Raw genomic sequence first — 27,313 nt, forward strand, 5'->3', positions numbered from 1 at the left:
TCACTCTGAATGGGCCCTTAATAGAGCATTTTTCTGTTTCATCAAATGCATGTGCATTCATTATAAAAAGTGTTAGAAGCCTGCAGTGGTGAAGATTTGGCTTATAGAAACATTGTAAAGTAAGTAATCTTCAACTAAAAAGCAATGACAGTTAGTTTTCCACTGGGTTGATAGATAATTCAGTGACAGTAGAGCATGATAAGAGAATATGATTTGAGGATAGAAAAATCAATGAGTCATGGTCTGTATTCTTGTGGAACTCATAATCTAGCGTGGAAGACAAGTTTTTAAAATGCAATTGCTTTACATAATGTTAGAGTCTTAACAGATATTGTATACAGCTATTGATTTAATTTAGGAGAGGTAGGAAAATCATAGAAATAGTAAGTTATTGATTGTTCATTTACTGTGTGCCAGCTCTGTCTTTACTGCTTTACTTGTATTAATTCATTTAATCTTCACAACAACCATGTGAGGTAGGTACTGTTATTGTCCCTATTTTCCAAATGAAGAAATTAAGCATAAAAAGATTCAGTAACTTGTCCAGGGGCCAGAGCCAGGATTAGAACTCTGGCAGTCAGTTTGAAAACCCATGCTCTTACCTAAGATATACTGCCACTCTAAGAAGTGACATTTGAGTTGTCGGTAGAATGAATTGGGGTTAACAGTGGACAGAAACTTTCCAAGTAGAGAAAACTATAAACTTGACTAGATGCATCAAAATCAGTTGTTTAAAAACACAGATTTTAGGCTCCCCAAATCCTAGCTTCTGGGAAGCCTGGTTATAGACCTGTGGCTTCCATATTGGGAGGATTCTCAGACTCTTAGGGTTCTGGGTAGGATTGCTTTAAAAAAAAAAAAAACCTCATTGGGAATTCCCTGGCGGTCCAGTGGTTAGGACTCAGTGCTTTCACTGCTGGGGGCCTGGGTTCGATCCCTGGTCCGGGAACTAAGATCCCACCAGCTGCGTGGCACAGCCAGAAAAAAAAAGAACAAAAACAGCAACAAAAAACCTCATTAATGGAAAAATACATTACCTGACAGTGAGGGAATGGATGTAGACTTAAAATTTTTGGCTGGAGCTTTAAAAACTTAGTGCTGTGAAACAGTTTTCTCATGCAGATAACAGTTCTGGTTGGTACATAATTTTATGATTAATTAAAAATTGGGAAACAATTATAACTTTAAAACTACGGTTAGTCATTTCAAAGCAGTGACCATGGTAGGCAAAGGATAACAAAAGCAGTGAGGGTAATGAACATGAGGGAACCACTAGTTCAGGAAAGAGGCTATTATATTCAGGATCCCCTGAAACCTTGTTTCTCCTCTTTCCCTGTGGGTTTCTGTGACGGCAGAGCTGGAGTCTACATTAGGACAGGAGGCGATCAGTAATTCTTTTTTTTTTTTTTGAATGTTGATTTTTTTTTTAAACGTTTCTTTAATTAATTTATTTATTTATATTTATTTTTGGCTGTGTTGGGTCTTCGTTTCTGTGCGAGGGCTTTCTCCAGTTGCGGCGAGGGGGGGGGCACTCTTCATCACGGTGCGCGGGCCTCTCATTATCGCGGCCTCTCCCGTTGTGGAGCACAGGCTCCAGACGCGCAGGCTCAGTAGTTGTGGCGTACGGGCTTAGTTGCTCCGCGGCATGTGGGATCTTCCCAGACCAGGGCTCGAACCCCTGTCCCCTGCATTGGCAGGCAGATTCTTAACCACTGCGCCACCAGGGAAGCCCCAGTAATTCTTAAGTTAGGGTTTTTTTGGTGTGTTTTGTTTGTTTTAATCCTTGAGAACTTAACGGATCATTGATAGGATGAAACTTTTCTGACATTGCAAAGTGGCCCCTGGTGGTCAACAACAACAAAAAAAGAGAGAGAAACTCAATCTGAGCCATGACTTTTGGACTTGAAAGATCACACAAATCTGTGATAATAAAGTCACTTTGAACCACTGGGAAAGTAATATCTGGTCATAAGATGTATAAGTGCTTCAAAGTGTTACTATATTTAGGAAATATAGCTTGGGAGCTTCAGAATCATTTGTGGCCTTGTCCGTATGTTGTATGATAATTTTGTAAGTCGAGAGTCGCTGGAAGCGTCATACTTCTAAAGAAATACATCTAAAAGCTTCTTACATCTTTTGACCAGTAATAATGCAGTAATGGGAATTTAGTTACCAAAATGAAGGCAGAGCAGCACATAATTTGTTTCTGCAGAGGGAGTAAAAGATGTTTTGTTCCAAAAGCAAGCCAATCCCACGTTGAGTTAGCACACTATATTTTTTTGGTCACTGTTCTCAAATTACTTTAGTTTTCAACAATTGTTTTTCATAATGTCCTTTCCAAGTGATCTGTTATTATTTTGTCTCCACTTGAATATAAAGAAAGACTCCTGGAGGTTATGTGCCATGTGGAGTGTCCCCAGTGTATCTGACATAACAGTCAAGAGAAGGGCCTGAGACCTAATACTGAATGTGGGTTCATTGGGCCTTGCCAGGGAGCCTCACAGATGTCTCTTCAGCTTAGGGCTCTATTTCGAGTCTGGCCAGATCCCCCAATTCTCCCTTCTTCCTTGCAGCTGGCTTTAGGGACTTAGCCTGCTTCTGACTCCCTTTTAAAGTTACTGTATTCACTCTATTCCTCAGGAGTTTAACCCTAAGGCAGGATCATTTGAACCCATGAAGTCCAGGTTCATTTCATTTTGATACTAGTCAGAGGGAGCAACAGGAATTAAGAAAGAAAGAAAGGAAAACAGGGAAGCTTCACAGATTATGAAGTCGTACACAATTTTTGATGCCATAAACTTTGATCTCTGACTTTGGTTCTCCAACTTGGCAGGCATCAGAATCACTTGGAGGACTTGTGGGTCCCACTCTCAAAGTGTCTGATTTGGTAGCTTTGGGGTGGGGCCTGAGGATTTGCTTTTTCAACAGCTCCTCTTGTCTCCCTGGATTAGTCTGGTCTCTGCCTACAAGGTAGCCCTTTATTGTTTTACAGTTGTTCTGCGTGTTAGTTTTGAGTCCCTTTTAAATCGTAATTTCTTAGCAGAAGGCAAAGGGTTTAAACCCTCTAGCATTTATAATAATTTTTGGGTTTTTTTTATTTTTAACATCTTTATTGGAGTATAATTGCTTTACAATGGTATGTTAGTTTCTGCTTTATAACAAAGTGAATCAGTTATACATATACATATGTCCCCATATCTCTTCCCTCTTGCGTCTCCCTCCCTCCCACACTCCCTATCCCACCCCTCTAGGTGGTCACAAAGCACCAAGCTGATCTCCCTGTGCTATGCGGCTGCTTCCCACTAGCTATCTGTTTTACGTTTGGTAGTGTATATATGTCCATGCCACTCTCTCACTTTGTCCCAGCTTCCCCTTCCCCCTCCCCGTATCCTCAAGTCCATCCTCTAGTAGGTCTGCGTCTTTATTCCCGTCTTGCCCTTAGGTTCTTCATGACCATTTTTTTTTTTTTTTTAGATTCCATATATATGTGTTAGCATACGGTATTTGTTTTTCTCTTTCTGACTTACTTCACTCTGTAGGACAGACTCTAGGTCCATCCACCTCACTACAAATAACTCAATTTCATTTCTTTTTATGGCTGACTAATATTCCATTGTATATACGTGCCACATCCTCTTTATCCATTCATCTGTCGATAGACACTTAGGTTGCTTCCATATCCTGGCTATTGTAAATAGTGCTGCAGTGAACGTTGTGGCACATGACTCTTTTTGAATTATGGTTTTCTCAGGGTATATGCCCAGTAGTGGATTGCTGGGTCATACGGTAGTTCTATTTTTAGTTTTTTAAGGAACCTCCATAATGTTCTCCATAGTGGCTGTATCAGTTTACATTCCCACCAACAGTGCAAGAGGGTTCCCTTTTCTCCACACCCTCTCCAGCATTTATTGTTTGTGGATTTTTTGATGATGGCCATTCTGAACAGTGTGAGGTGATACCTCATTGTAGTTTTGATTTGCATTTCTGTAATGATGAGTGATGTTGAGTATCTTTTCATGTGTTTGTTGGCAATCTGTATATCTTCTTTGGAGAAATGTCTATTTAGGTCTTCTGCCCATATGTGGATTGGGTTGTTTGTTTATTGATATTGAGCTGCATGAGCTGCTTGTATATTTTAGATATTAATGCTTTGTCAGTTGCTTCGTTTGCAAATATTTTCTCCCATTCTGAGTGTTGTCTTTTCATCTTTTTTATGGTTTCCTTTGCTGTGCAAAAGCTTTTAAGTTTCATGAGGTCCCATTTGTTTATTTTTGTTTTTATTTCCATTTCTCTAGGAGGTGGATCAAAACGGATCTTGCTGTGATTTATGTCATAGAGTGTTCTGCCTATGTTTTCCCCTAAGAGTTTTATAGTGTCTGGCCTTACATTTAGGTCTTTAATCCATTTGTAGTTTATTTTTGTGTATGGTATCAGGAAGTGTTCTAATTTCATTCTTTTACATGTAGCTGTCCAGTTTTCCCAGCACCACTTATTGAAGAGGCTGTCTTTTCTCCACTGTATAGTCTTGCCGCCTTTATTAAAGATAAAGTGACCATATGTGTGTGGGTTTATCTCTGGGCTTTCTATCCTGTTTTCTGTTGATCTATATTTCTGTTTTTGTGCCAGTACCATACTGTCTTGATTACTGTAGCTTTGTAGTATAGTCTGAAGTCAGGGAGCTTGATTCCTCCAGCTCCATTTTTCTTTGTCCAGATTGTTTTGGCTATTTGGGGTCTTTTGTGTTTCCATACAAATTGTGCAATTTTTTGTTCCAGTTCTGTGAAAAATGCCATTGGTAGTTTGATAGGGATTGCATTGAATCTGTAGATTGCTTTGGGTAGTATAGTCATCTTCACAGTGTTGATTCTTCCAGTCCAAGAACAAGATGTTGATTCTCTCCATTTGTTTGTATCATTTTTAATTTCTTTCATCAGTGTCTTATAGTTTTGTGTGTACAGGTCTTTTGTCTCCTTAGGTAGGTTTCTTCCTAGGTATTTTATTCTTTTTGTTGCAATGGTAAATGGGAGTGTTTCCTTAATTTCTCTTTCAGATTTTTCATCATTAGTGTATAGGAGTGCAAGAGATTTCTGTGCATTAATTTTGTATACTGCTGCTCTACCAAATTCATTGATTAGCTTTAGTAGTTTTCTCGTAGCATCTTTAGGATTCTCTGTGTATAGTGTCACATCATCTGCAAACAGTGACAGTTTTACTTCTTCTTTTCCGATTTGGATTCCCTTTATTTCTTTGTCTTCTCTGATTGCTGTGGCTAACACTTCCAAAACTATGTTGAATAACAGTGGTGAGAGTGGGCAACCTTGTCTTGTTCCTGGTCTTAGAGGAAATGGTTTCAGTGTTTCACCATTGAGAACGATGTTGGCTGTGGGTCTGTCATATATGGCCTGTATTATGTTGAGGTAGATTCCCTCTATGCCTAGTTTCTTGAGAGTTTTTATCATAAATGGGTGTTGAATTTTGTCAAAAGCTATTTCTGCACCTGTTGAGATTATCATATGGTTTTTATCCTTTGGTTTGTTAATATGGTGTATCACATTGATTGATTTGCGTATATTGAAGAATCCTCGCATTCCTGGGATAAACCCCACTTGATCATGGTGTATGATCCTTTTAATGTGCTGTTGGATTCTGTTTGCTAGTATTTTGTGGAGGATTTTTGCATCTATGTTCATCAGAGATATTGGCCTATAGTTTTCTTTTTTTGTGACATCTTTGTCTGGTTTTGGTATCAGGGTGATGGTGGCCTCGTAGAATGAGTTTGGGAGTGTTCCTCCCTCTGCTATATTTTGGAAGAGTTTGAGAAGGATAGGTGTTAGCTCTTCTCTAAATGTTTGATACAATTCACCTGTGAAGCCATCTGGTCCTGGCCTTTTGTTTGTTGGAAGATTTTTAATCACAGTCTTAATTTCAGTGCTTGTGATTGGTCTGTATATATTTTCTATTTCTTCCTGGTTCAGTCTTGGAAGGTTGTGGTTTTCTAAGAATTTGTCCATTTCTTCCAGGATGTCCATGTTATTGGCATATTGTTGTTTGTAGTAATCCCTCATGATCCTTTGTATTTTTGCAGTGTCAGTTGTTACTTCTCCTTTTTCATTTCTAATTCTATTGACTTGAGTCTTCTCCCTTCTTTTCTGGTTGAGTCTGGCTAATGGTTTATCAATTTTGTTTATCTTCTTAAAGAACCAGCTTTTAGTTTTATTGATGTTTGCTATTGTTTCCTTCATTTCTTTTTCATTTATTTCTGATCTGATCTTTATGATTTCTTTCCTTCTGCTAAGTTTGCGGGGTTTTTTGCTCTTCTTTCTCTATTTGCTTTAGGTGTAAGGTTCGGTTGTTTATTTGAGAATTTTCTTGTGTCTTGAGGTAGGATTGTATTGCTATAAACTTCCCTCTTAGCACTGCTTTTGCTACATCCCATAGGTTTTGGGTCATCGTGTTTTCATTGTCATTTGTTTCTAGGTATTTTTTAATTTCCTCTTTGATTTCTTCAGTGATCTCTTGGCTATTTAGTAGTGTATTGTTCAGCCTCCATGTGTTTGTATTTTTTAACAGATTTTTTTCCTGTAATTGATATCTAGTCTCATAGCGTTGTGGTAGGAAAAGATACTTGATACAATTTCAATTTTCTTAAATTTACCAAGGCTTGATTTGTGACCCAAGATATGATCTATCCTGGAGAATGTTCCATGAGCACTTGAGAAGAAAGTGTATTCTGTTGTTTTTGGATGGAATGTCCTATAAATATCAGTTAAGTCCACCTTGTTTAATGTGTCATTAAAACTTGTGTTTCCTTAGTTATTTTCATTTAGGATGATCTGTCCATTCTTGAAAGTGGGGTGTTAAAAGCCCCCTACTATTTTTGTGTTAACTGTCGATTTCCCCTTTTATGGCTGTTAGCATTTGCCTTATGTATTGAGGTGCTCCTATGTTGGGTGCATAAATATTTACAATTGTTATATCTTCTTCTTAGATTGATCCCTTGATCGTTATGTAGTGTCCATCTTTGTCTCTTGTAATAGTGTTTATTTTAAAGTCTATTTTGTCTGATATGAGAATTGCTCCTCCAGCTTTCTTTTGATTTCCATTTGCGTGGAATATCTTTCCCCCCCCCTCACTTTCAGTCTGTATGTGTCCCTAGGTCTGATGTGGGTCTCTTGTAGACAGCATATGTATGGGTCTTGTTTTTGTATCCATTTAGCCAGTCTATGTCTTTTGGTTGGAGCATTTAATCCATTTACATTTAAGGTAGTTATCAATATGTATGTTCCTATTACCATTTTCTTAATTGTTTTGGGTTTGTTTTTGTAGGTCTTTCCCTTCTCTTGTGTTTCCTGCCTAGAGAAGTTCCTTTAGCATTTGTTGTAAAATTGGTTTGGTGGTGCTGAATTCTCTTAACTTTTGCTTATCTGTAAAGGTTTTAATTTCTCCGTGGAATCTGCATGAGATCCTTGCTGGTTAGAGTAATCTTGGTTGTAGGTTTTTCCCTTTCATCACTTTAAATATGTCCTGTCACTCCCTTCTGGCTTGCAGATTTTCTGCTGAAAAATCAGCTGTTAACCTTATGGGGATTCCCTTGTATGAAATTTGTTGCTTTTCTCTTGCTGCTTTTAATATTTTTTTTTGTATTTAATTTTTGATAGTTTGATTAATATGTGTCTCAGCATGTTTCTCTTTGGTTTATCTGGTATGGTACTCTCTGTGCTTCCTGGACTTGATTGACTATTTCCTTTCCCACGTTAGGGAAGTTTTTGACTATAATCTGTTCAAATATTTTCTCAGACTGTTTCTTTTTCTCTTCTTCTTCTGGGACCCCTATAATTCGAATGTTGGTGCGTTTAATGTTGTCCCAGAGGTCTCTGAGACTTTCCTCAATTCTTTTCATTCTTTTTTCTTTATTCTGCTCCCTGGCAGTTATTTCCACCATTTTATCTTTCTGCTCATTTATCCGTTCTTCTGCCTCAGTTATTCTGTTATTGACTCCTTCTAGAGTATTTTTAATTTCAGTAATTGTGTTGTTCATCACTGTTTGTTTGCTCTTTAGTTCTTCTAGATCCTTGTTAAATGTTTCTTGTATTTTTTCCATTCTGTTTCCAAGGTTTTGGATCATCTTTACTATCATAACTCTGAATTATTTTTCAGGTAGGTTGCCTATTTCTTCTTCATCTATTTGGTCTTGTAGGTTTTTACCTTGCTCCTTTGTAACTTTTTTTTAAAAATTAATTAATTAATTAATTTATTTTTGGCTGTGTTGGGTCTTCGTTTCTGTGCGAGGGCTTTTCCAGTTGCGGCGAGCAGGGGCCACTCTTCATCGCGGTGCGCGGGCCTCTCACTGTCACGGCCTCTCCCATTGCAGAGCACAGGCTCCAGACGTGCAGGCTCAGTAATTGTGGTTCATGGGCTTAGTTGCTCCGTGGCATGTGGGATCTTCCCAGACCAGGGCTCAAACCCGTGTCCCCTGCATTGGCAGGCAGATTCTTAACCACTGCGCCACCAGGGAAGCCCCTGTAACATATTTTTTAGTTGTTTCATTTTTTTTTTTTTTTTTTTTTTTTTGATGGGTGGTGCTGTATTCCTGTCTTACTGGTTGTTTGGCCTGAGATGTCCAGCACTGGCGTTTGCAGGCAGTTGGATAGAGCTGGGTCTTTATGCTGAGATGAGGACCTCTGGGAGGCCTCACTCTGATTGATATTCCCTGGGGTCTGAGGTTCTCTGGTAGTCCAGCTGTTGGACTTGGAGCTCCCACCACAGAAGCTCGGGCCCTGCCTCCAGCCTGGAAACCAAGATCCTGCAAGCTTCGTTGTGCAGGAAAAAAAAAAAAAAAAAGGAAGAATGAAAGAAAAAAAGGAGCAGTACAATATCAAGGAATAAAAAACAAAATAAAATTAGAAAGATAAAAAATATATTACAAAAAATAAAACTATAATTGAAACAACTGCAACAAGGTAAAATAAAACCACAGCAGAAAAAAGAAAGAAAAGGGGGGGGGAGAGGGCAACAAGCCAAAAGGAGAGATCACTAACAAACCATAAAGAATAAAATGAAATTAGAAAAATAAAAGATTTATTAGGAAAATAAAAATATAAAAGAATCAACAACAATGAATCAACAAGGTAAAACAGAACCCCAATCTAAAAGAGGAAAAAAGGAAAGAAAAAAGGAAAAAAAAAAAAAAAAGCCTTGGCTATGGGGGTGGAGTTTAGGTGGGGGTGGAACTTAGGCAGGGGCAGGGTTTGGGAGGCAGGACCCAGGCGGGTGGGGGGGGTGACTTTTGAGTGTGGGGCGGGGCCTCTGCTTAGGACGTGCGCAGAAGGGGAGAGGCAGCACGTGGAAAGGAGGGGCTCTGGAGTGTGGAGTTCCCGAGTTAGGAGGTAGGGCCCTGAGTGAGGGTGTTTGGGTGGGGTTTAGGCCCATCTCGTTGGAGGGGGCTCTGAGGGCAGAGGATTAGGCCTGGGAGCCCAACAGGCTTCCCGGTGCCTAAGTGGACAGGGAAGGCACTGGCCCCGTTCCCTTCATTCCTTTGCGCCACCCCCCCCGCCCCCACCAACTCCCCCAGGGTCTCCCCCGTCGCTGCTGGACCCCTAACCGTGGGCGGGTCCCGCTGGGTATAGGAAGTCCTCCCCTCCCCCAGCCACCCCTCAGGGGTGCTGGCCCAGGAGGTGCAGCCTTTACTTTTGCTCCCCCTTCCCTCCCTCCCACTCCCTCAGGACCCTTGCAGCTGGACCTCCTTGGCGAGCAGAGGATCAGGCCCGGGATCTCAGCAGGTTCCTGGGGGTCCAAGTGGGAGGGGGAAACCTGGCCATGCTCCCTGTTGATCCTCTGCCCTCCCAGTGGTTCCCCAATTTCCCGCTTCTGGCGTGGGATCCCTTCCCCTCCCCCAGCTGCCCCTCAGGGGCGCCAGTCCCATCCCGCCTCCACTTCTCCTCTCCCTTCACATCCCCCACGCCCCACGTCTTACCTGGTCGCTAGGTTTTCCTCCCGTCCCCTTAGGTGTCCATGGTCCCCCACGGGTGCCTGGTAGGTGCCCTAGTTGTGAGGAGACGCGAATTCCACATCCTCCTAGTGCGCCATCTTGACTCCGCCCCCTCAAGTCTTTATATTTGTTAGCCTATTAAAATTTTTAGCCAGATAAACATTTTTATAGTTCATCTTTCAGTGCACAGTGTTTAAAAACTTTTTTTTTCTTTTCTAGGTATTTAATTCAAGGTTGTTTAAAGTCAAAGAAAGACATTTGTTTCTTGCCTATTTAGGAAGAGCACAGTATGATCCAGCAAAACCTAACTACATCTCTTTGGACAAATTGGTATCTGTGCCTGATGAAATATTTTGTGAAGAGATGGCCAAGGCCTCAGTACAGGACTTTGAAAAATTCTTAAAAACTCTGTAGTTTTTGATAGATGTTAAAATGTAATAATGTAAAGTGAATGTACATATGAATAAATATATTTTAAAATAAATACCTCAAACCTCAATTGATATCGGAAACAATTTCTTAATATTATAAATTTGGGAACACTTCTGGTAGATGTTTCTTACAAGTTCCTGGTAAGTTAATTCATCTTTGACTCAATCATTTCCTTCTTGGGAAGAAGAGAATTAAAATATAGCAAGCTTAGAGAAAGAGAGTCAGTTTACTAGGCTGGTGTGTTGTCCTTCTGGTGAAGATGAGAACAGTGGAAGATTTTCCTTTTTATTTTCAAAGTCTTTTAAAGTGGTTTCATCACAAGACAGCTCTATTTTCTTTGAAGTGTTAGGAGTTTCTGGAGCAGGCTATATTATCCATCTGATATCTACTGCTCACTTAGATTATGCTACAGAACACATTCGATTTTGGATTATCTACACTGTTACATTTCTGAGCAAAGATAGTCAAAGTTGCCCATAGCTGGCTACTGAGAATCAGGAAAGGAAAAGGGATAGGGAGAAAAGTTGTTTGAAGGTAAGCAATGAGACATAGTAAAAGGCCATAACAAACCTCTGACTTTTTGCCAGTGTGTAAAGATTTGAAGCATGCATACTGTTTTTGTTTTTTCCATTTACCATTTAGACATGTAATCCTGGGCAAATGATTTAACCCATGCGTCTGACTCGTTATTTGTAAGGTGAGGCATCCTGGCTTCACTTACCTGCCTTAGGATCACGAGATTGAGTAGACTGTTAACACTGGTGGCCCCCAAGGAGCCACCCCTGGTATTTGCGCTTGCACCGTAGCCCCCTCCCACACTGACTCAGCTGGTGCGCTCTGCTTCGTGGGACACTTGTGCATCTGTGCTTGTCCTCTTGGAACCCTGAGCCAGGATGGAAAGAGGTCTGGTGACTCTTGGAGAAATGAGGTGGAACAAGACTTCTGACCAAACCTCAGCTATTCCGGCTCTGCCACCTGAGCACCAGGTAAGGGACTGAAGAGGCCGTCTTGGATATTCCAGCCTCAGCAGATACCACACGGAGCAGAGCTACCCGGCCGAATTCAGAACTGGGAGAAACAAAGTGTTTTAAACCACTAACTTTGGGGGAAGTTTGTGTGCATTAGGGTTTTGTGTGCTGGATATCCTGAAACCCTGTGAGAAACTAAATTCGTAATTGGTCAGGGCCTTCCTGTTGGTGTATTTTATTCATTCGCTCAACAGACATTTGAGTTCCTAGAATAGACTGGTGAGTGTGGCATGGATATGTGCCTTCATGGAGTTCTCTAATGGATGAGATCAATAAACAGGGAACAAGGAAGAAAGTTCAATCAGGAGGCAAAGCATGGAACCATCCTGCCTAGTCTTTCTATGGCTCAGAACCTCATTTTGCCTTTATTATCAACCCACTCAGAACAGGCTAGCTGTGCTGCTGTAATGAACAGCCCTAAAACCCCAGAAGTTTTTACTTCATACATGTCCAACTTGGGGCCAGAAAGTTTCTGCTCCACATCATCTGAGTGGCAGAGGTTGATGGAGCTTCCACCATGTCTGAAATGTAGCCAGTCTATGGAAGGGGAAAGGAATGTGAAAAATTGCTCTTAAAAACGTCTCACATTTTTCTTGGCCAAAGCACTCCATGGCCATGCCTAGCTTTAAGGGGGCAGAGAAGTGCCATCCTGCCACATGCCAGAAGGAAAACCAAAAATAATTTTTGAATCAACACTAATGGCTACCAGCAAACATCCAGGCTCTCTAGGCTTAATGCCTGTAGGAGCTGGATTTTGTGACAGTCCTGGGTATAATCCCTTGACAAGGTCTTCCTTTTCTTGCCACCTTCACCCTGTAACCAGAAAACTGAAACTTGAAGGGTAAGGAGGGAGGGAGAAGAGTTTACTGAGTACTTCTTTTTTATTTAATTTAATAATTTCTTTAAAATTTATTTATTTTGGCTGTGTTGGGTCTTCGTTGCTGCGCGCGGGCTTTCTCTAGTTGTGGCGAGCGGGGGCTACTCTTTGTTGCACTGCGTGGGCTTCTCATTGCGGTGGCTTGTTGCAGAGCACGGGCTCTAGGCGCATGAGCTTCAGTAGTTGTGGCACTCGGGCTCAGCAGTTGTGGCTCACAGGCTTTAGAGTGCAGGCTCAGTAGTTGTGGCGCACGGGCTTAGCTGCTCCGCAGCATGTGGGATGTGCCCGGACCAGGGCTCGAACCCATGTCCCCTGCACTGGCAGGCGGATTCTTAACCACTGCGCCACCAGGGAAGTCCCTACTGAGTACTTCTTCTAAGGCAATGTGCCAAGTTACAAATGTACTGCATTTCTTCATATCTTCCAACTTCACTTTGGCTAGGGTAGTCTGGGAGCAGCCATTCATCACCTTTTAGTACTGCATATAGCGCTGAGTAATACTGAGAAGTTGTGGTGGCACAGAGAAAAAGAAAAAGGCAGAAGGCAACAGAATTTTAGAATTGGAATGTGACTAAGACCATTAAACCTTTTGGACTTACAATTAGATTTACAATTAGCCATTCTATACTGTCCCAGGTCTCAGGACGGAAAAAAACAGAAGTAGATATTGGTGGGTAGTTGCTATGGACTGAATTGTGACCCCCCCACCCCCAAATTCATATAATGAAGCTCTAACCCCCAATGTAATGGCATTTGGATGGGGCCTTTGAGAGATAATATAGGTTTAGATAAAGTCATAAAGGTGGGGCTTTCATGATGGTATTAGTGTCCTTGTAAGGACACAAAAGAGCTTGCTCTCTCTCTACCATGGGAGGACACGGTAAGAAGACAGCCCTCTACAAGCCACAGGGAAAGAGTTCTCAACTAAAACTGACCCTGCTGGCATCTTGATCTTATGCTTCTAACCTCCAGAACTGTGAGAAAATAAATTTGTTTTTTAAGCTACTCAGTCTACGGTATTTTGTTACCATGGACTGAGCTGACCCAGACAGTAGTGGTGGCAGAAGTTCATCAGTAACTGCCTAAGCATCAGTCATCCTAACTTGGATTGTCTTCTGTCCCTAGAGTGGTTTTTTTCCCCCAACTTTTAAATCTCTTTAATACACCTGGAGTTTATTTTGATGAAAGGTGTAAAGAGGGGGTCTGAATTGTCCCCTCTCCCTGCCTCACCCACTAACCAATTACTTTGTTCTGTATCCTTTATTAAAATTCTCCCCCCTCGACAATTTGTGATATTGCTGTCCCTAGGTTTTTATACCTAGACTTAACATGTTGGGACTGAGACCTTAACAATGTACTTTTACCTAAAAATTGCATTCGAATTCTGCTATACATCTCAGATTTAATATTAAAAATTTTTTCAACTAACCTTCCACTGTTATGGCTTGAGGTAGAACTTCACCTGGAGGAAACAAGGTGAGAGAGGGTTAGTGCCTTCTGGATTAGTGGTGTAGCATATAGCCCTAGAATTAAGGAGTGCCGAAGTTTTATCTGGATTCTCAGATTCTGGAAGATGAATCCGGATTCTTCCTAGCTTGTGTGCCCTTGGACAATTTATGCAACCTTTCTGAGCCTCAGTTTCCTCTTCTCTACAATGGGTACAATCATAGTATTTATCTTATAGGTTTAGAATCAAATGAAAATATGTCCATAAAACGCTTAGCGTGTTGCTTGTCACAAAGGGCGCAATTTATACTGCCCAAGCTCTCAAAGCTCGTCAGCAACAGAACCAGGCTGAAGACCGGGTGTCCTAATTCCTTGCCTAGTGTTTTTTCCATCTTGTCACATGGAATGCCTCTTGGAACCAGGGGCGGGTCCAAGCCTATGGGACTGCTGTAATTCTTGCGGAGAGGGGCGCGGGGCAGGTGCCGAACGCCGGCTGCCAGAACTGCGCCTGCGCGTGCACCTTCTCTCTCCCACCCCCGCCCCTCCCCGCGACTTTGACGTAATACGCCTGCGCACTGGGCCTTGCGCGACCTCTAGGACTTACCCAGCAGGCAACGGTTCTGTCTCGGGTTAAAATGGCGAGTAGGCCTGCCGGTAAGTGAGCGGTGTCCTGCTTAGCGGGCATCGCCGTGCTCAACCTTTTATTCTCGCAGCAACTTGCTCTTCTTCCTCGGCTCTCTCTAAATGGCCAGGTTTGCGGCAAAAGGGAAGGCGGCGGCTCCAGGCCGCCTGAAGGAGGCCTTGGCCTCACGCCCTGCTGTCTCCAGGCCTGGCTCGTTTCGGGATGGGATCCGCCGTTGGTGAAGGTGCCCGCGGTGGCTCCCACAGCCCTGGCGCTCCGGCCTGCTCGAGCTCGGCAGCCCTTCCCCTCGGCCTTAGAAGAGTTCAGGGGTACCAGGAGATAATTAGTGGCTGACTTTCAACCCAGGTGAACTGAGTGCTTACTGTGAGCCAAGCGTTGTCATGTGCGTTATTAGCTCCATAAACTCTCCTGCCAGCGCGAGGAAGATGGTGCTAGTTTCCCTTTTCGGCTGGTAAGATAACTGAGGCGAAGTGACCGGAGGAAATAGGATTGGAAATCTCAATCTCGTTCCACCTCTCGCGCTTCTCAAACTGGGAATTAGAGGCAGCTGAGCAAGGGTTACAGCGAAGCTTCAGTTTAACCTTGGCTTATCTGGAAAGTCACCTTGATCTGTGGATTTGGAGAAATTTGTATTTATTCCAGGCACTGGAACAAATGTATTTATTATGGACTAGGATGCAGAAATTACCGGAATACTTAAAACAGAACGTGAAAAAAGTGCAGTTTTCCCTGTGTGGGGTTTTTGTTTTTGTTTTTGTTTTTTGCCAATCCCTGCCCTCTGGCGGTATAAATTGGAATAGCTTTAAAAAATGTTGGTCCCTTTCTCCCTGCCCCCAGCAATTGTGAAGCTATTAGGAAACATCAGATTGCCAGAAAAATTCGTTAACCTAAACGACGTTGAGCTTTTGGGGAGTGGGGGAGAAATTTAAGAATTCATTATTTCATTAACTTGGCAAATACTGTAGGCGTTCTGCTTCTGCCCTGTGTTTGGAAACTAGATAGACCTGGCCTCAGCCCTATTACTAGCTGCCTCTGATCTTGGATGGGATAATTTATGTAAGCCTTATTCCTCTTCTGCAAGGATAGGCGTGTTGTAAATAACTCTAGCTAATGATGGTAAAGCAAATAGAATAGTGCCTGGCACACAGTAAGTGTTCAATGAATAGTAATCATTATTACCATCACTGGTAAATATGTTTACAAATAATTTGTCTCCTATAAGTATGTTTGTATATTGTTGACTCTTTGGTAGTTGTTTTTCCGGAAGTAACGTTATACATAGTGCTTAATTTCCAAGGAGATTCACCAAAGCTGTGATGTACCAAGGAGGGGTTGAAGTAAAAGGAGAGTTTGTTTTCCTTCTTTGGTAAGGGACTAGCCCTAAGACAAAACTTTAAAAGAAAATTTAAACTTGCCATACCTCCCCTTCTGTACCACATGTCTCCTGTAAACATCAGGCACTATCATGTTGCCCTTAGGTCCTGCTGGGTAACCCATCCTTCTCAGTCCTGTTCCCCAGAGAGTTTTAACATTACCTATTTTTCCTCATCCATTTTCAAGTATCCATTCCCTCAGTGGAAAGTTAGCTGCTTGGGAGTAGGAAAATGTGCTTCTTTTACTAGTCCATATTAATATTAAATGACTGACTAATGGTATCAAAACCCTCCCAGAAATACATATATTTTTAAAGAGAGTAGCCAAGTGAAATAAAGGTAATGTAGAATAAAAATTTTGGAGGATGGGGGTCATTTAGATTTGCTAGCGTATGCTGAAATCTCATCTTTTCATACAACTCCAGCTCCCTTGAAAAGTTTACAGTTATTTCCTGTAACCCATTTCTGAAACTACAAATGATGGAGAAGTTCCCAGTTTCTTTGTCATCCCCCACCCCTCAATTCTGATGGTAGCAAGGGGACAAAAAGGAATGGGATGCTTGACTTTGAGAGGCCGGAGTGGCCCTCCGAATTCATGGGTTCCACATTCGAGGATGCAGCCGACCTCCTGATGGAAAATATTTGGGAAAAAAGTTCCACAAAGTTTAAAAAAGCAAAACTTGAATTTGTTGCTCTCAGGTAACTATTCACATAGCATTTACATTGTATTAAGTATTATAAGTAATCCAGAGATGATTTAAAGTATACAGGAAGATGTGCTTAGGTTATATGCAAACACTACACCATTTTATGTAGGGGACTTGAGCCTCTCGGATTTTGATATCTGAGGGGGGGTCCTGGAATCAATCCCCTGAGGATATCGAGGGACTGTAATTGTACCTACAGAGCTTTAGTACATTAAGTGTTTGAGTTTATCCTTTTTTTCCCCATGACTTAATTGCCCAATTTTTTTACCTGCAATACTTTTGCTCATAGATAAAATAAGCTATTTTTATCTACAATATATAGGGTATATGCTTTTAAAAGAAATTCCTTCCTGTGTTTGCATTTTTTAACTGGTTGCTTATGTACTATATAAGTGAATTGTTAGCAGTTAACAGTGTGACAATATCAGTTGCAGCATCAAGCAAGTGGCTGGAGGGTATTCGAAAATGGTATTACAATGCTGCCGGGTTCAATAAACTGGGTGAGTATTTGGGCTTTCTTCTGTTTTTTTTTTTCTTTTTCTGAGAGTAGTGCTTTTGCAAGAGTTATCATGGATCCCAAAAATACGTTAACTAATTGCACCTGTGTACATTAGAAATCTTAAAATTAGGTCACATTTTATTGTTAAATTCATTTCGTTTTTATTATTATGAGAAGAGAGGGATGGAATTGACTCAAATGTATGAGCTGGAAATGATTTATGTTCTTGAAATATGGTAGCAGGACATTTTCCTTATTATATGTTCCCTCTCTCAACTCCTCCGCTTAGCATTTTAAAATTTAAGTTGTATGAACTTTGAAAGTAGAAATTTTTCAAATGTTAAAATTGTCTGACATCTTTACAGTTATTTGATGCCTGAACTATTTTTTAGAACTTTATACTTTGCCATGAACTTCATCTTTTGTAATTGAAGCATGAGGGAAGCATCATTAAATGTTACTGGTTCCTTAGTACACTATCATTTTAAGATTCTTTAATACCTTGATCTCAGAATTAAAGTATAAGAAAGTAGAGATATAGTCTATTGATATGTGTTTAAAAACAAAGTAGACATTTTAAATGATTTTAAAATTGCTGTAGATAAAATGTGAATTTTGTGGCAGTGGATTTTAAAAGACTCATACTGTTTCCACAGTACCATTTAAGAAATAATCCATTAGATAACCCATTTTTGTGTGTGAGATGCATTGAGTTTCCATGATACCTAACTCTTCATATTACCACCCAAGTTAAGTAAATAACTTAGGTTATAAGTCATAATTTTACTCATTTTTTAGAAATTCCTTAGTTTTGAGATGCATATTCAATCTTACTCTCTTGTTTTTTATCATAGGCTTAATGCGAGATGATACGATATATGAGAATGAAGATGTAAAAGAAGCCATAAGAAGGCTTCCTGAGAACCTTTATAACGACAGGGTGTTTCGCATTAAGAGAGCACTGGACCTGACCATGAGGCAGCAGATCTTGCCTAAAGAGCAGTGGACAAAATATGAGGAGGTAGAACAGCTCTTTTATATCTGATAATGTTGGCCATGAAGGATTGAGTATTAGAAACAGAGAACACGTTCGTTTGTATAGCGCTTTAGAGTTCTTAAAGTTGTGTCAAATCAAAATCCTTATGACAATCTGGTGAGGTTAGTAGAGCAAGTGTTAGCTCCATGTTAGAGGTAAACACATTGAGACTTAGAGATGAAGTGACTTCCAGAATCATTAAGCAGGCCGCTGGTACAGAGATCCAGGACTAGAATCCAGGTCTTCTGCCTCCCAGGCCATTGTTCTCCCTCTACACTCTGCTTTCTGCTCGGACGAAAAAATGGTGGTGTTCATGTGATCGGCCCATTGAGTGGCCTTCTAGCTCCTGGGAAGGACGCTGTGAAGCAAACCCTCACGCCTTGAACTGCATTGAAACTGGGCCAAAGCTTGTAGACTCTCATTCCTTTTTCTTTTCTGACAGACTTCTCTCTAATAACCTATCAGAGTAGCTTATTACAATATCTTTATGGGGTTTTACATTTTAGAAAAGCAGACAGTTTTTAGTCTGCTTGAGAATATATTTTCTTAAGTTGGAAATTAATTTTGATAGATTTCTTTTGTTGTTTAAGACCTATTGAGTATTGGGGGTATATTAGTATGTAATGGTAGCATATAATATTTTTCTTTTATTCATTCTTTAGGATAAATTCTACCTTGAACCATATCTGAAAGAGGTTATTCGGGAAAGAAAAGAGAGAGAAGAATGGGCAAAGAAATAATCATGTAGTCTAAATCTGGACGCAGCTATCCTAAAGTATTTTTATGAAGTTGGTTAAACCTGAAATGTACAATGTAGAACTATCTGGGCTGTAAATGTATTACTTTAAATAAATCTCTATTATAATTATTGCTGGAGTTCTGGAATTTTAAACCTTATTCCGAATAACTACTGAATTTACTTACCTGTTACAGTTTTTTCCAAACTTGTAAGATATTTTTCAGTTAGTGGTTAACTGCCTCCTGGAGCCCAGAGAAGCCACTTGAATCAGTTTAAGTAGAATGGTCACATCTGGATTGTTAGCAAGATACTTAGAAACCCCAGCAGGGCCTCCCTTGCAAGGATGGAATAGAGCAAGAAACAAGCACCAGTGAGTTTATTTTACCTGAAGCAAACAGCACAAGCAGATTGGCTCTCAGACTTCAAAAGTTACTGAATGAAAGGAGAGAGGATTCACCCCTTAGTTTGCCAGGATTGGGAAACAGCCTTTTTTCAACCACTGTTGTCCAAATATAATTGCTTTTGCATCCTATCTTTTAAAAAAAAATTATGTATACAACCCCAATATGAGTCTGTATAAGTTATATATATGTGCTCCTGTGTTCATATGTGTATTAGAAAATAAAAAACAGACATTAGAAAAATAGTCAAAAGTATAAAGACAGATCATACTTTCTTCCCAGATCCTAGTGGCTTTCCACTTTGGAAATGATTATTAAAGTCTATAATAAGCGTTGGATAGTAATAATATTTAAAAGTTTTAAGGCGATAGTCTAATTTTTTAATATAAATTAGAACCATTCAATAACGTCATCATTCCCACCCCTAAATTCTAAAAAGTTTTTTTGGTGGAAGCGAGAACATGGAACCCCACAGCGAGGGGGGAAGGAACTGTGTGGAACCTGCAGTCTACACAGTGTCCCACAAACCACTGCTGTGTGTGGTGGGAACGTCTGATTGGGGTCTTACCTTGAAGAACAAAGCAACAGAATGTGACGAACGAGTTTTGTGTTATAGAGAGATACTGCAGGTTCAGTTCTAGACCACCACAATAAAGCAGATACCAAAATAAAGTGAGTCACTTGAAGTTTTTGGTTTCCCAGTGCATATAAAAGTTACGTTTATAACTGCAATTAAGTGTACAGTAGCATTGTGTCTAAAAAACCAATGTATACCTTCAGCAAGTTGTAGTAATAACATCAAAAATCACTGATCACCATAACAAACACAATAATAATAAAGTTTGAAATATTTCGAGAACTGCCAAAATGTGACAGAGACATGAAGTTCCAAATGCTGTTGGGAAAATGGCGCCAACAGACTTGCTGGACACAGGGTTGCCGCAAACCTTCAATTTGTAAAAAACACGATATCTGTGAAGCCCGATAAAAGGAGGTATGCCTGTAGTTAAAATTCCTAAAACAGAATCAAAAGCTGGTGTGTACATTTGGCATGTATTTTTTCCATGGAGTGTGATAAGATTTTGGCAAACATACGTTTGACTTTTGCAACGTGTACATAGTGTCTTTAAAAGTTTGCTAAAATATTAGGAAGCCTCATTAAATTCCCTAAGAGCCTATCTTCTCTTTGATACTCGAAACATCTATCCTGAAGTCATTCTTGTCAGTTTTTTGGGGTCTGTCCAAGTTGCCTAGATCCTCATTTGATAATGGTTTTGATCATGATAAGAGCAGTTCTTTAACATGTTTAGTATTTTTGTAAGATTTGTGATTTTACTTTGTAATCTGAATTACACTTTTGGAGCAGTATTGCCAATCACAGAGAAACAAGAAGATGTAGGTAGATGCTGATGTTAAGGGACTGTTTGCTTAAGGGTCTGTTGATTGACTTCTGTCATGATGCTTCCCTATTAGACCTAAGTAGGTAACTAAGATAAATTCTCAGACAACCAAGGACCTCCCAGTGTTTCAGTGCTCCAATTTCTTTCTTTTCTCAGATCTTTTCAAATAAATTTGAATCCCATATATTGCTGGTGGCTCATCATCCTGTAGACAGGATAGTAGAATTAGTCAGAGCCAATTCTGGGTTACACGGCCCAGATCTGAATCCATTCACTTACCGGGTAATTTTAGGAATATGGTTTAACCTCTCTGTGGCTCAGTTTCCTCAGGCCTAAGATGGGGCTAATGATAACCTACTTTAAGGGTTGTTGTGAAAATTAACTGACTTCATTGTATGTCAAGCTCTTAGAACAGTTCTTGGCACATAGTAAGCACTATTCTGACTTGCTAAAAGATTCAGTAATAAGAATAAAAACGGCCAAAGCCCAGAGTTCCTATAGCCATAATAATTCTCTATTCACAAACGACGGTATCTTGTTAATATAGGCATCCCCGTTGCGTGACTTTGAAAATAACCAAAATAGAATTTAAAGGTTAGGTAAGCATAAAACCTTAACCAAATCCTTGACAGCCTGGTGGGTGAAATGCAAATGGGTTTACCCATTTGAACGACATGAATATTAGGAACCACAATAACATGAATACAGTTAAAGGGTGAATGAGATGATACAACAGGAAAAAGGTCCCTTTATTAGAATGAGGTACTAAATTCAGCCACTAGGTGGTGATGCACTACAACTTTCCTACTTAGAGGTGCACTGCACCAGCACTTCTGTAGATCTGTCCATTCTCTGCCCCCACCAACTCCTTCCCCTTCATTTTTCAAGTTGACAACACCTTAGAGGTTTATGGCCATCAGGAGGATTTACTACTAAGCTATATACTGATGTAATGAAATCTAATATATGCTGTGCAATGAATTATGAGATGTTATTTAGTTTCAGGATTTTATTACTTCAATCGGTTTTGACCGTATTTCCTTTTATATGATTGCTCACTCTTTAAACATACCAGATGACTGTGTAAGGAACACCTAATAAAGTCTATAGATGTTAAAATATATATGTTTTAATTTATTTGCCATAATTTGTTTAAATTCTGGTTATACTGGTATTCATATTAAAAGCCATAACATGTTAGAATCTGAGATCTCAGGTCGGATGGTGCGTCTGAATTATATTTTGCTGAGAAATTTCATTGTATGTATTAACAACTGAGCAGGGAAGAAGAACTGAATCATTACAAGGTTGTTAATTTTTAGCGTAGATTCCAGAAAGCTTGTTAATATTTGAGTGCCTTATGTATTATGGCAAACTATTTTAAATGGTATTCTGGATTCTGACTCTCTCTCTCCTACAGTTGAAAGAATGCATTATTTGTTTAACTTTGTATTTTAATACATTTGCCTATTTTTGCATAAAATGCCAAAAATGTAATTTCAAAATAAATCCCTGTGAAACTTCTGGTAACATTATTCAATTGAATCATCGTTCTAGTAGTATGCTAACTATTTTAAAGAAAATTTTATACATATATATGAACTTGTATTTATAAGTCAAGCAAAAAAAAAATTATTTGTTTTACAAGAGTCAGCTTTTAATTGCTTTCTTATGCATGCATTTAAAGTATGGTTTGCCACTAAACTAGAAACTCAGATCTGATGCCAACAGTTTAGGCAAGTCATCCTTTAAAGGCTCGGGCTCCTCAGCTATAAAATGAAGCGGTTTATGAAATGAGTCGTTATTTCAGGACCAAAACATCCTGGGTCTGTATTTTTAATTTATGCAATTATTGTTAGGATGAACTAATATTGATGGAGTATCAACTTTGTACCAGGCACTGTTCATATGTGGTCCCTTTTAATCCTCCCTGCAACCTTCTGGAATAAGATATAATTACACCCATTGTACGGAATAAGAAACTGGGCTTGTTCATTATATGTATATATTTTTTGGTGTGTGCTTTTTATGTTTCATGCTAGGCAGAAGCTAGGCGTAGGATAGGGTTTCTGAACATTGGCGCTATTGACATTTGGGCTGGGTAGTTCTTTGTTGTGGCGGCTTTCCTGTACATTGTAGGTGTTTAGCAGCATCCTGGTTTTCCCCCAGTTATGACCACCAAAAATGTCTGCAGACATTTGCTAAATGTCCCCCTGGGGGACAGAATTGCCTCCAGTTGAAAACCACCAGTACAGGGGATACAGAGAGAGAAACCAAGATGGTGGAGAGTGATATGTAAATAGGTATATAAACATGTAAATATATGTAAACAAATGTGTAAATTATCTGTAAGCCTATATACACTGGGTGTTATGGAAACATGGAGAAGGGAAAACTAACTCAACTTGGCAGGTGATCAGAGAAGACCCTCTGACACCTTAGCTAATTCCAAAAGAGTAAGCAAAGCCAGCCAAGCCAAGCAGAGGGAAATCAACAGGAAATGCTCAGAGGCAGGGATGTTCAGGCGTATGCCTAGAGAAGAATGGGTGGTTTCACATTGATGGAGTGGCAAATGTCAGCTGGGAGGTGGGGAAATGAAACTTGGAAGGTATATGCCACATTGAGATGTTTGCACTTTGTGAGCAGGAAAGTGTTTGAATAGGTTCTAGCAAGTAAAAATTCCCAGAATTTTCAAGTTGGGTTAAGGGAGATTAATTTTAAAGTTTCTCAATACTGAGCTGCCAATTTGCTTTTCAAGACTGTGATAATTTATACTCCTCTAAGCAATTCACGAGGGCTCTTTTCAATGCACCCCTGCCTGCACTGAGTATTCTCATTAAGAACAACCTTTGTGAATTTGGTTGGAGAAAGGGTTTCTTGTTTAAATTTGCGTTTCTTGGACTGGGTAGTTAAACATTTTTCCATATGCTGTTATCAGGTTGTTTTTCCTCCTTAATCTTGTTCATGTCCTTTGCCTATGTGTCTTTTTATTTTCACAGCATTTTCCTTATTTGTTTAGTTTTCTTCTTAGTTCCTCCCTCTCCCCCCAATTTGGGTCAGTTCTTATCTATTTGTATAAGACCTTTATATATTTAGACAGTACTCCTTTTACTTAAATTTGCTGAAATGATATTTTCTTATTTCGTTGTTTGAATTTTGTTTTGGTTATTTTTTGATGCCTTTTCAACTTTGTTCATGGTGGTTTTTGTCAAATGAAGTTTCCAGTTTTTATGTGGTACAGTCTATCAGTCTTCTCCTCTGTGATTTTGCCTTTAAGGTCATGTTTGAGAAGTCCTCCCTTTACTCCATGGTTATATAAATATCCAGCAAGGTTTTCATCCAGTACTTTTAGCTATAAGAAGTAAAACCATAAGCCTTTAATCCCTATGGAATTAGGTATATGGTGTGAGCAGAGTATATTTTTGAGAGATACTAGGAGGTCCAGTTGGCAAGGCTGGTTGATCAATTACACGTGTAGGGTGTGGAGGTGGGAAGTAGAGAGGAAGGTGAGGAGGGGACCCACTAAGGGGGATCCCTTCAGGATGCAGGCTGGTGATCAGCCCCTTCTGTGGGCTTGTCATTCTGTCAGATTGTTTGCTGTCCTGGGCATTCCAGATCCACTCTCTGCACACCTCCATCCCGTTCTGAGCCCCAGGGGCTGACCTGTATGGATTGCATCAACGGACACCCTTGCCCTCTGGCTTCCGGCTTGGGCTTGGCCAATGAGAAGTCACCTGCAGAAGAGGGCAGACAAGCAGAAAGACTAGGGTATGTATTCCCCCAGCCCACCCCGGCTACAGGTTGGCAGTCCCTCTCAGGACTCCTGCAGCATTCTCCCTCCCACACCCATCTCTTGCTGGTTCCTCTTAACCCTGCCTGCCCTTTGTTAGTAGTTCCTTCGTTGAATGTTCCTTGGTTGCAGGAACCTGAAGGCAACCCAGGACCTTGACTCACACAGAGCTGGGCTGCATCCCCCAACCCTAGGTAGTTGGGGGTTTCCCATGGGAGCACCAAGGGCTGCGGAACTGGTTTGTGGTTTGTCCCTGGGAAACCTTACAAGCTTGCTTCTTTGAGGCTGGCTAATTCATGGCCCAGAGTCAGCCTCCAAGAGGCCACGCCAGTTCCTGTCAAAGGCAGTGTCTCCCACCACCCCCACCTCTCTGCCTCTACGCCTGATGGATCTGCTTCCAATCAGAGACTTGCTCTACGACACAATTTAATTCAGGGAAATGCCAGTGCTGAAAAGATGCTGTATGACAGAAAACAGAAGGTTCGCCCATCCTGACATACTGCTGCACTGTCATTCTGGGCAAGCTCTTTCCTCTTGTTTAACTCCCTCTTCCCCAAACGCACTCTGCAAAATTCTACCTCTGATCTTTGTCCCTCCTGTTCCCTGTCTCCTGGGATGCCACTCGCAACCCTCACCATTCTCTCCGCTTGCCCATATTCTAGCTTTACTTTAAGGCAAAAATTAAATTCTACTTACTTGGAGAAGCCCTCTCTGATCCCCAGACACTTGACATTTTCTACTTTCTTGGAATTCTGAAGCATTACTGCTTCAAAAAATCATTTTGTTACTTAACAATAGCTAATACTATTTACCTAGTGTTCATTATGTGCCATGTGTGGTCTTGTTATTCCTTAAAAAACTCTTCAAGGTGGGTGTGATTATCCGCTTTTCATATAGGCTCAGAGAGAGTGGGTAACTGCTACAAGATCACAGTTAGCAAGTGAGCAAACTGAAATTTAAATTCCATCTGCCTTTATATTGCTCTGTTGTCTTTTCAGTGTATGCCATCTCATACTTACCATCTTTAAGTTTACAAATTCAATTTCATTTTGTACTCATCTTTTGCTGATATGTTTCTTTTTCAACTCTACCAGTTATCGATCTTAGGTTTGAAAAGTAGTGTAATCATCCTTTCTCTGAGGAGGTGACATTTGAACTATGCCCTGAATGTTGAAGAGGAGCCACCAGGTGAAGCCACCCTGGTTCTCAAGCTGGGCTGTTCAGGGAATCACCTGGGAAGCTTAAAAACAAACAAGCAACCCAAACCAAAACCACTTTGGTGCCTGGGTACCACTCTGGAGATTCTGAATTGATGCCTGGGTACCAACTCTGGAGATTCTGAATTGATTGGTTTGGGATGCGGCCTGGAATGCAGATGGTTTTACTGTGTGACAAAGGCTGAGAAACATTGGTCAAGGGAAGAACATTCCCAGCTGAGAAAACATCAAGTGCAAAGGATTTGTGGTGGCAGCGAGCGTGAGCGGGGAGCAGCGAGGGGACGCTGATGGAGAAGGCCATCCTGCTGAATCCGAATGGAGGAGGGAGAATGCAAACTCCAAGATCAGAAAGACAGGCACAGCCCCCCATGGAGGGCATTTTATCCTGGGGAATAAGTTTGAATTTTATGTAAATGCAACTGGAAGGCCTGAAGGGTTTTGAGCATAACAGTGAACTATGATTTTGAAGCAAGTACTATGTATAAAACTACCTCATTCTTTTTAAGGAAAGCATAGCCCTCCAGATTATGTATGTCCCATAATTTATTCAACCACTTTCCAGTTGATTGACATTTGGGTTGCTTCCAGTGGAATGCTATTACAAAGAGAGCTGCAGTGAAAATCCTCGTGCACTTGTGCTTTTGCATTTTTGTAGGATAGAGTCCAAAGGCTTAAAAAATTTAGACAGGGAACACTGTGGTGGAAGGGGGGGGGGGAGAAAATCCTTTAAAACTCCGTGTCATGCAAGGGAGAGAGATCTCTTAAGCCCAAGTGTCTCAAATGTGTGTTCCACACCAGCCTGGATAAAGCCAGGTTTAGCAGACCATCAAGATTTTGCAAACAGCCGCTGAAGTGTCCTACAATAATACCGAAGTGTGACAAACATGGACACGCCTGGCGTTACTGAAACGGACATTTCATTTCCCCTTAGGTTTTAATAATATCATAAATTGATTACATTCGCTCTGCTTTCAGTCCTATCCAAGTGATTTAGCTAACATATTGTATGTTTAGTGTTTCATGTTCACATGAAAGTCAGCTTTTTAAAAATCCTGTCATAAATCAGAACAGAATTTCCCTTTTAGATAAGTACACCATTTTTTATAATTTCCATTGTCTATACAAAAGGAGCCTAATACAAAATGTTTCTCCATCGATTCAAATCTTTTTTTATTTTTAACTTCTCAAGGCGTTTTCACCTTTCTGACACATTTGTGTACAAAAAAGTTCTGATCTGTTCATTTCACTAACGTTTACTCATAGGTTGTGCTAGCTGCTGGGCTCCAAAGACAGAGCAGGCTCAACCCTCGTGCTTGTTGACTTTGCAGTCTGGAGGGCGAGGTAGCCCAGCAGGTAGTGAGTCACAACTCAGGGTGAGCCGGGCTTCTCCAGGGAAAGCAGGGGATGATGTGGGAGCACAGAGGATGGACCAAACACCGTGCTGAGGGCTGGAGGGGGGTGATAAGCAACTGGAAAGGATTGTGGCTAAATTAAGCAGACATTTGTATTGGGAGAATATCATGAAATCAATGGAAGGTGTATGAGTTTCCTATTGCTGCTGTAACAAATCATGGCAAACCTAGCTTAAAACAACCCAAATTTATCGTCTTACCATTCTGGAGGTCAGAAGCCCATAAGTCTCAGGGAGCTAAAATCAAGGTGTCATCAGGGCTGGTTCCTTCTGGAGGTTCTGGGGGAGAATCTGTTCCTTTAATCTTGCCGCTTTTCGAGGCTGCC

General features: G+C 40.6%; 2 protein-coding genes and 1 long non-coding RNA gene across 7 annotated transcripts in view; 2 read left to right on the top strand and 1 right to left on the bottom strand.

Moving 5' to 3' along the window:
- The window catches only part of MTERF3 (mitochondrial transcription termination factor 3), a 29,828-nt gene extending 19,341 nt beyond the window's left edge, over positions 1–10,487 (top strand). For all 4 annotated transcript variants that reach the window (XM_007164944.3, XM_007164943.3, XM_007164945.2 and 1 more), the window contains one exon: positions 10,208–10,487. In XM_007164944.3, coding sequence (XP_007165006.2) covers positions 10,208–10,402 — 195 coding nt within the window. In that variant the 3' untranslated portion in view covers positions 10,403–10,487. The remainder of the gene's footprint in view (positions 1–10,207) is intronic.
- A 1,842-nt stretch (positions 10,488–12,329) lies between these two features.
- LOC102999747 (uncharacterized) lies at positions 12,330–14,888 on the bottom strand. The gene is made up of 3 exons (XR_003622660.2): positions 14,376–14,888; positions 13,755–13,787; positions 12,330–12,825 (listed from the first exon to the last, which is right to left on the bottom strand). It is a non-coding gene; the product is annotated as an uncharacterized LOC102999747 (long non-coding RNA).
- LOC102999929 (cytochrome b-c1 complex subunit 7) lies at positions 14,319–18,897 on the top strand. Of its 2 annotated transcripts, none has more exons than XM_007164941.3 (4): positions 14,319–14,425; positions 16,923–16,994; positions 17,848–18,014; positions 18,692–18,897. In XM_007164941.3, the coding sequence occupies exons 1-4, from the start codon at positions 14,407–14,409 to the stop codon at positions 18,767–18,769; spliced, it is 336 nt and encodes a 111-aa protein (XP_007165003.1). In that variant the 5' UTR covers positions 14,319–14,406; the 3' UTR covers positions 18,770–18,897. The 2 variants fall into 2 exon arrangements, with proteins under 2 accessions (XP_007165003.1, XP_007165004.1); XM_007164942.3 differs by lacking the exon at positions 14,319–14,425 and adding an exon at positions 16,261–16,486.
- The last annotated feature ends 8,416 nt before the right edge of the window (positions 18,898–27,313 follow it).

This window comes from Balaenoptera acutorostrata, chromosome 17 (assembly GCF_949987535.1).
Source record: "Balaenoptera acutorostrata chromosome 17, mBalAcu1.1, whole genome shotgun sequence".
In the NCBI taxonomy this organism is placed as follows: Eukaryota; Metazoa; Chordata; class Mammalia; order Artiodactyla; family Balaenopteridae; genus Balaenoptera; species Balaenoptera acutorostrata.

What these genes read in the sequence shown, in the direction of transcription:
- LOC102999929 (XM_007164941.3), top strand. An exon ending in TGCCGGGTTCAATAAACTGG is followed by an intron (nt 16,995 to 17,847) that starts GTGAGTATTTGG and finishes TTTTTATCATAG; the next exon opens with GCTTAATGCGAGATGATACG. An exon ending in AGTGGACAAAATATGAGGAG is followed by an intron (nt 18,015 to 18,691) that starts GTAGAACAGCTC and finishes TTCATTCTTTAG; the next exon opens with GATAAATTCTACCTTGAACC.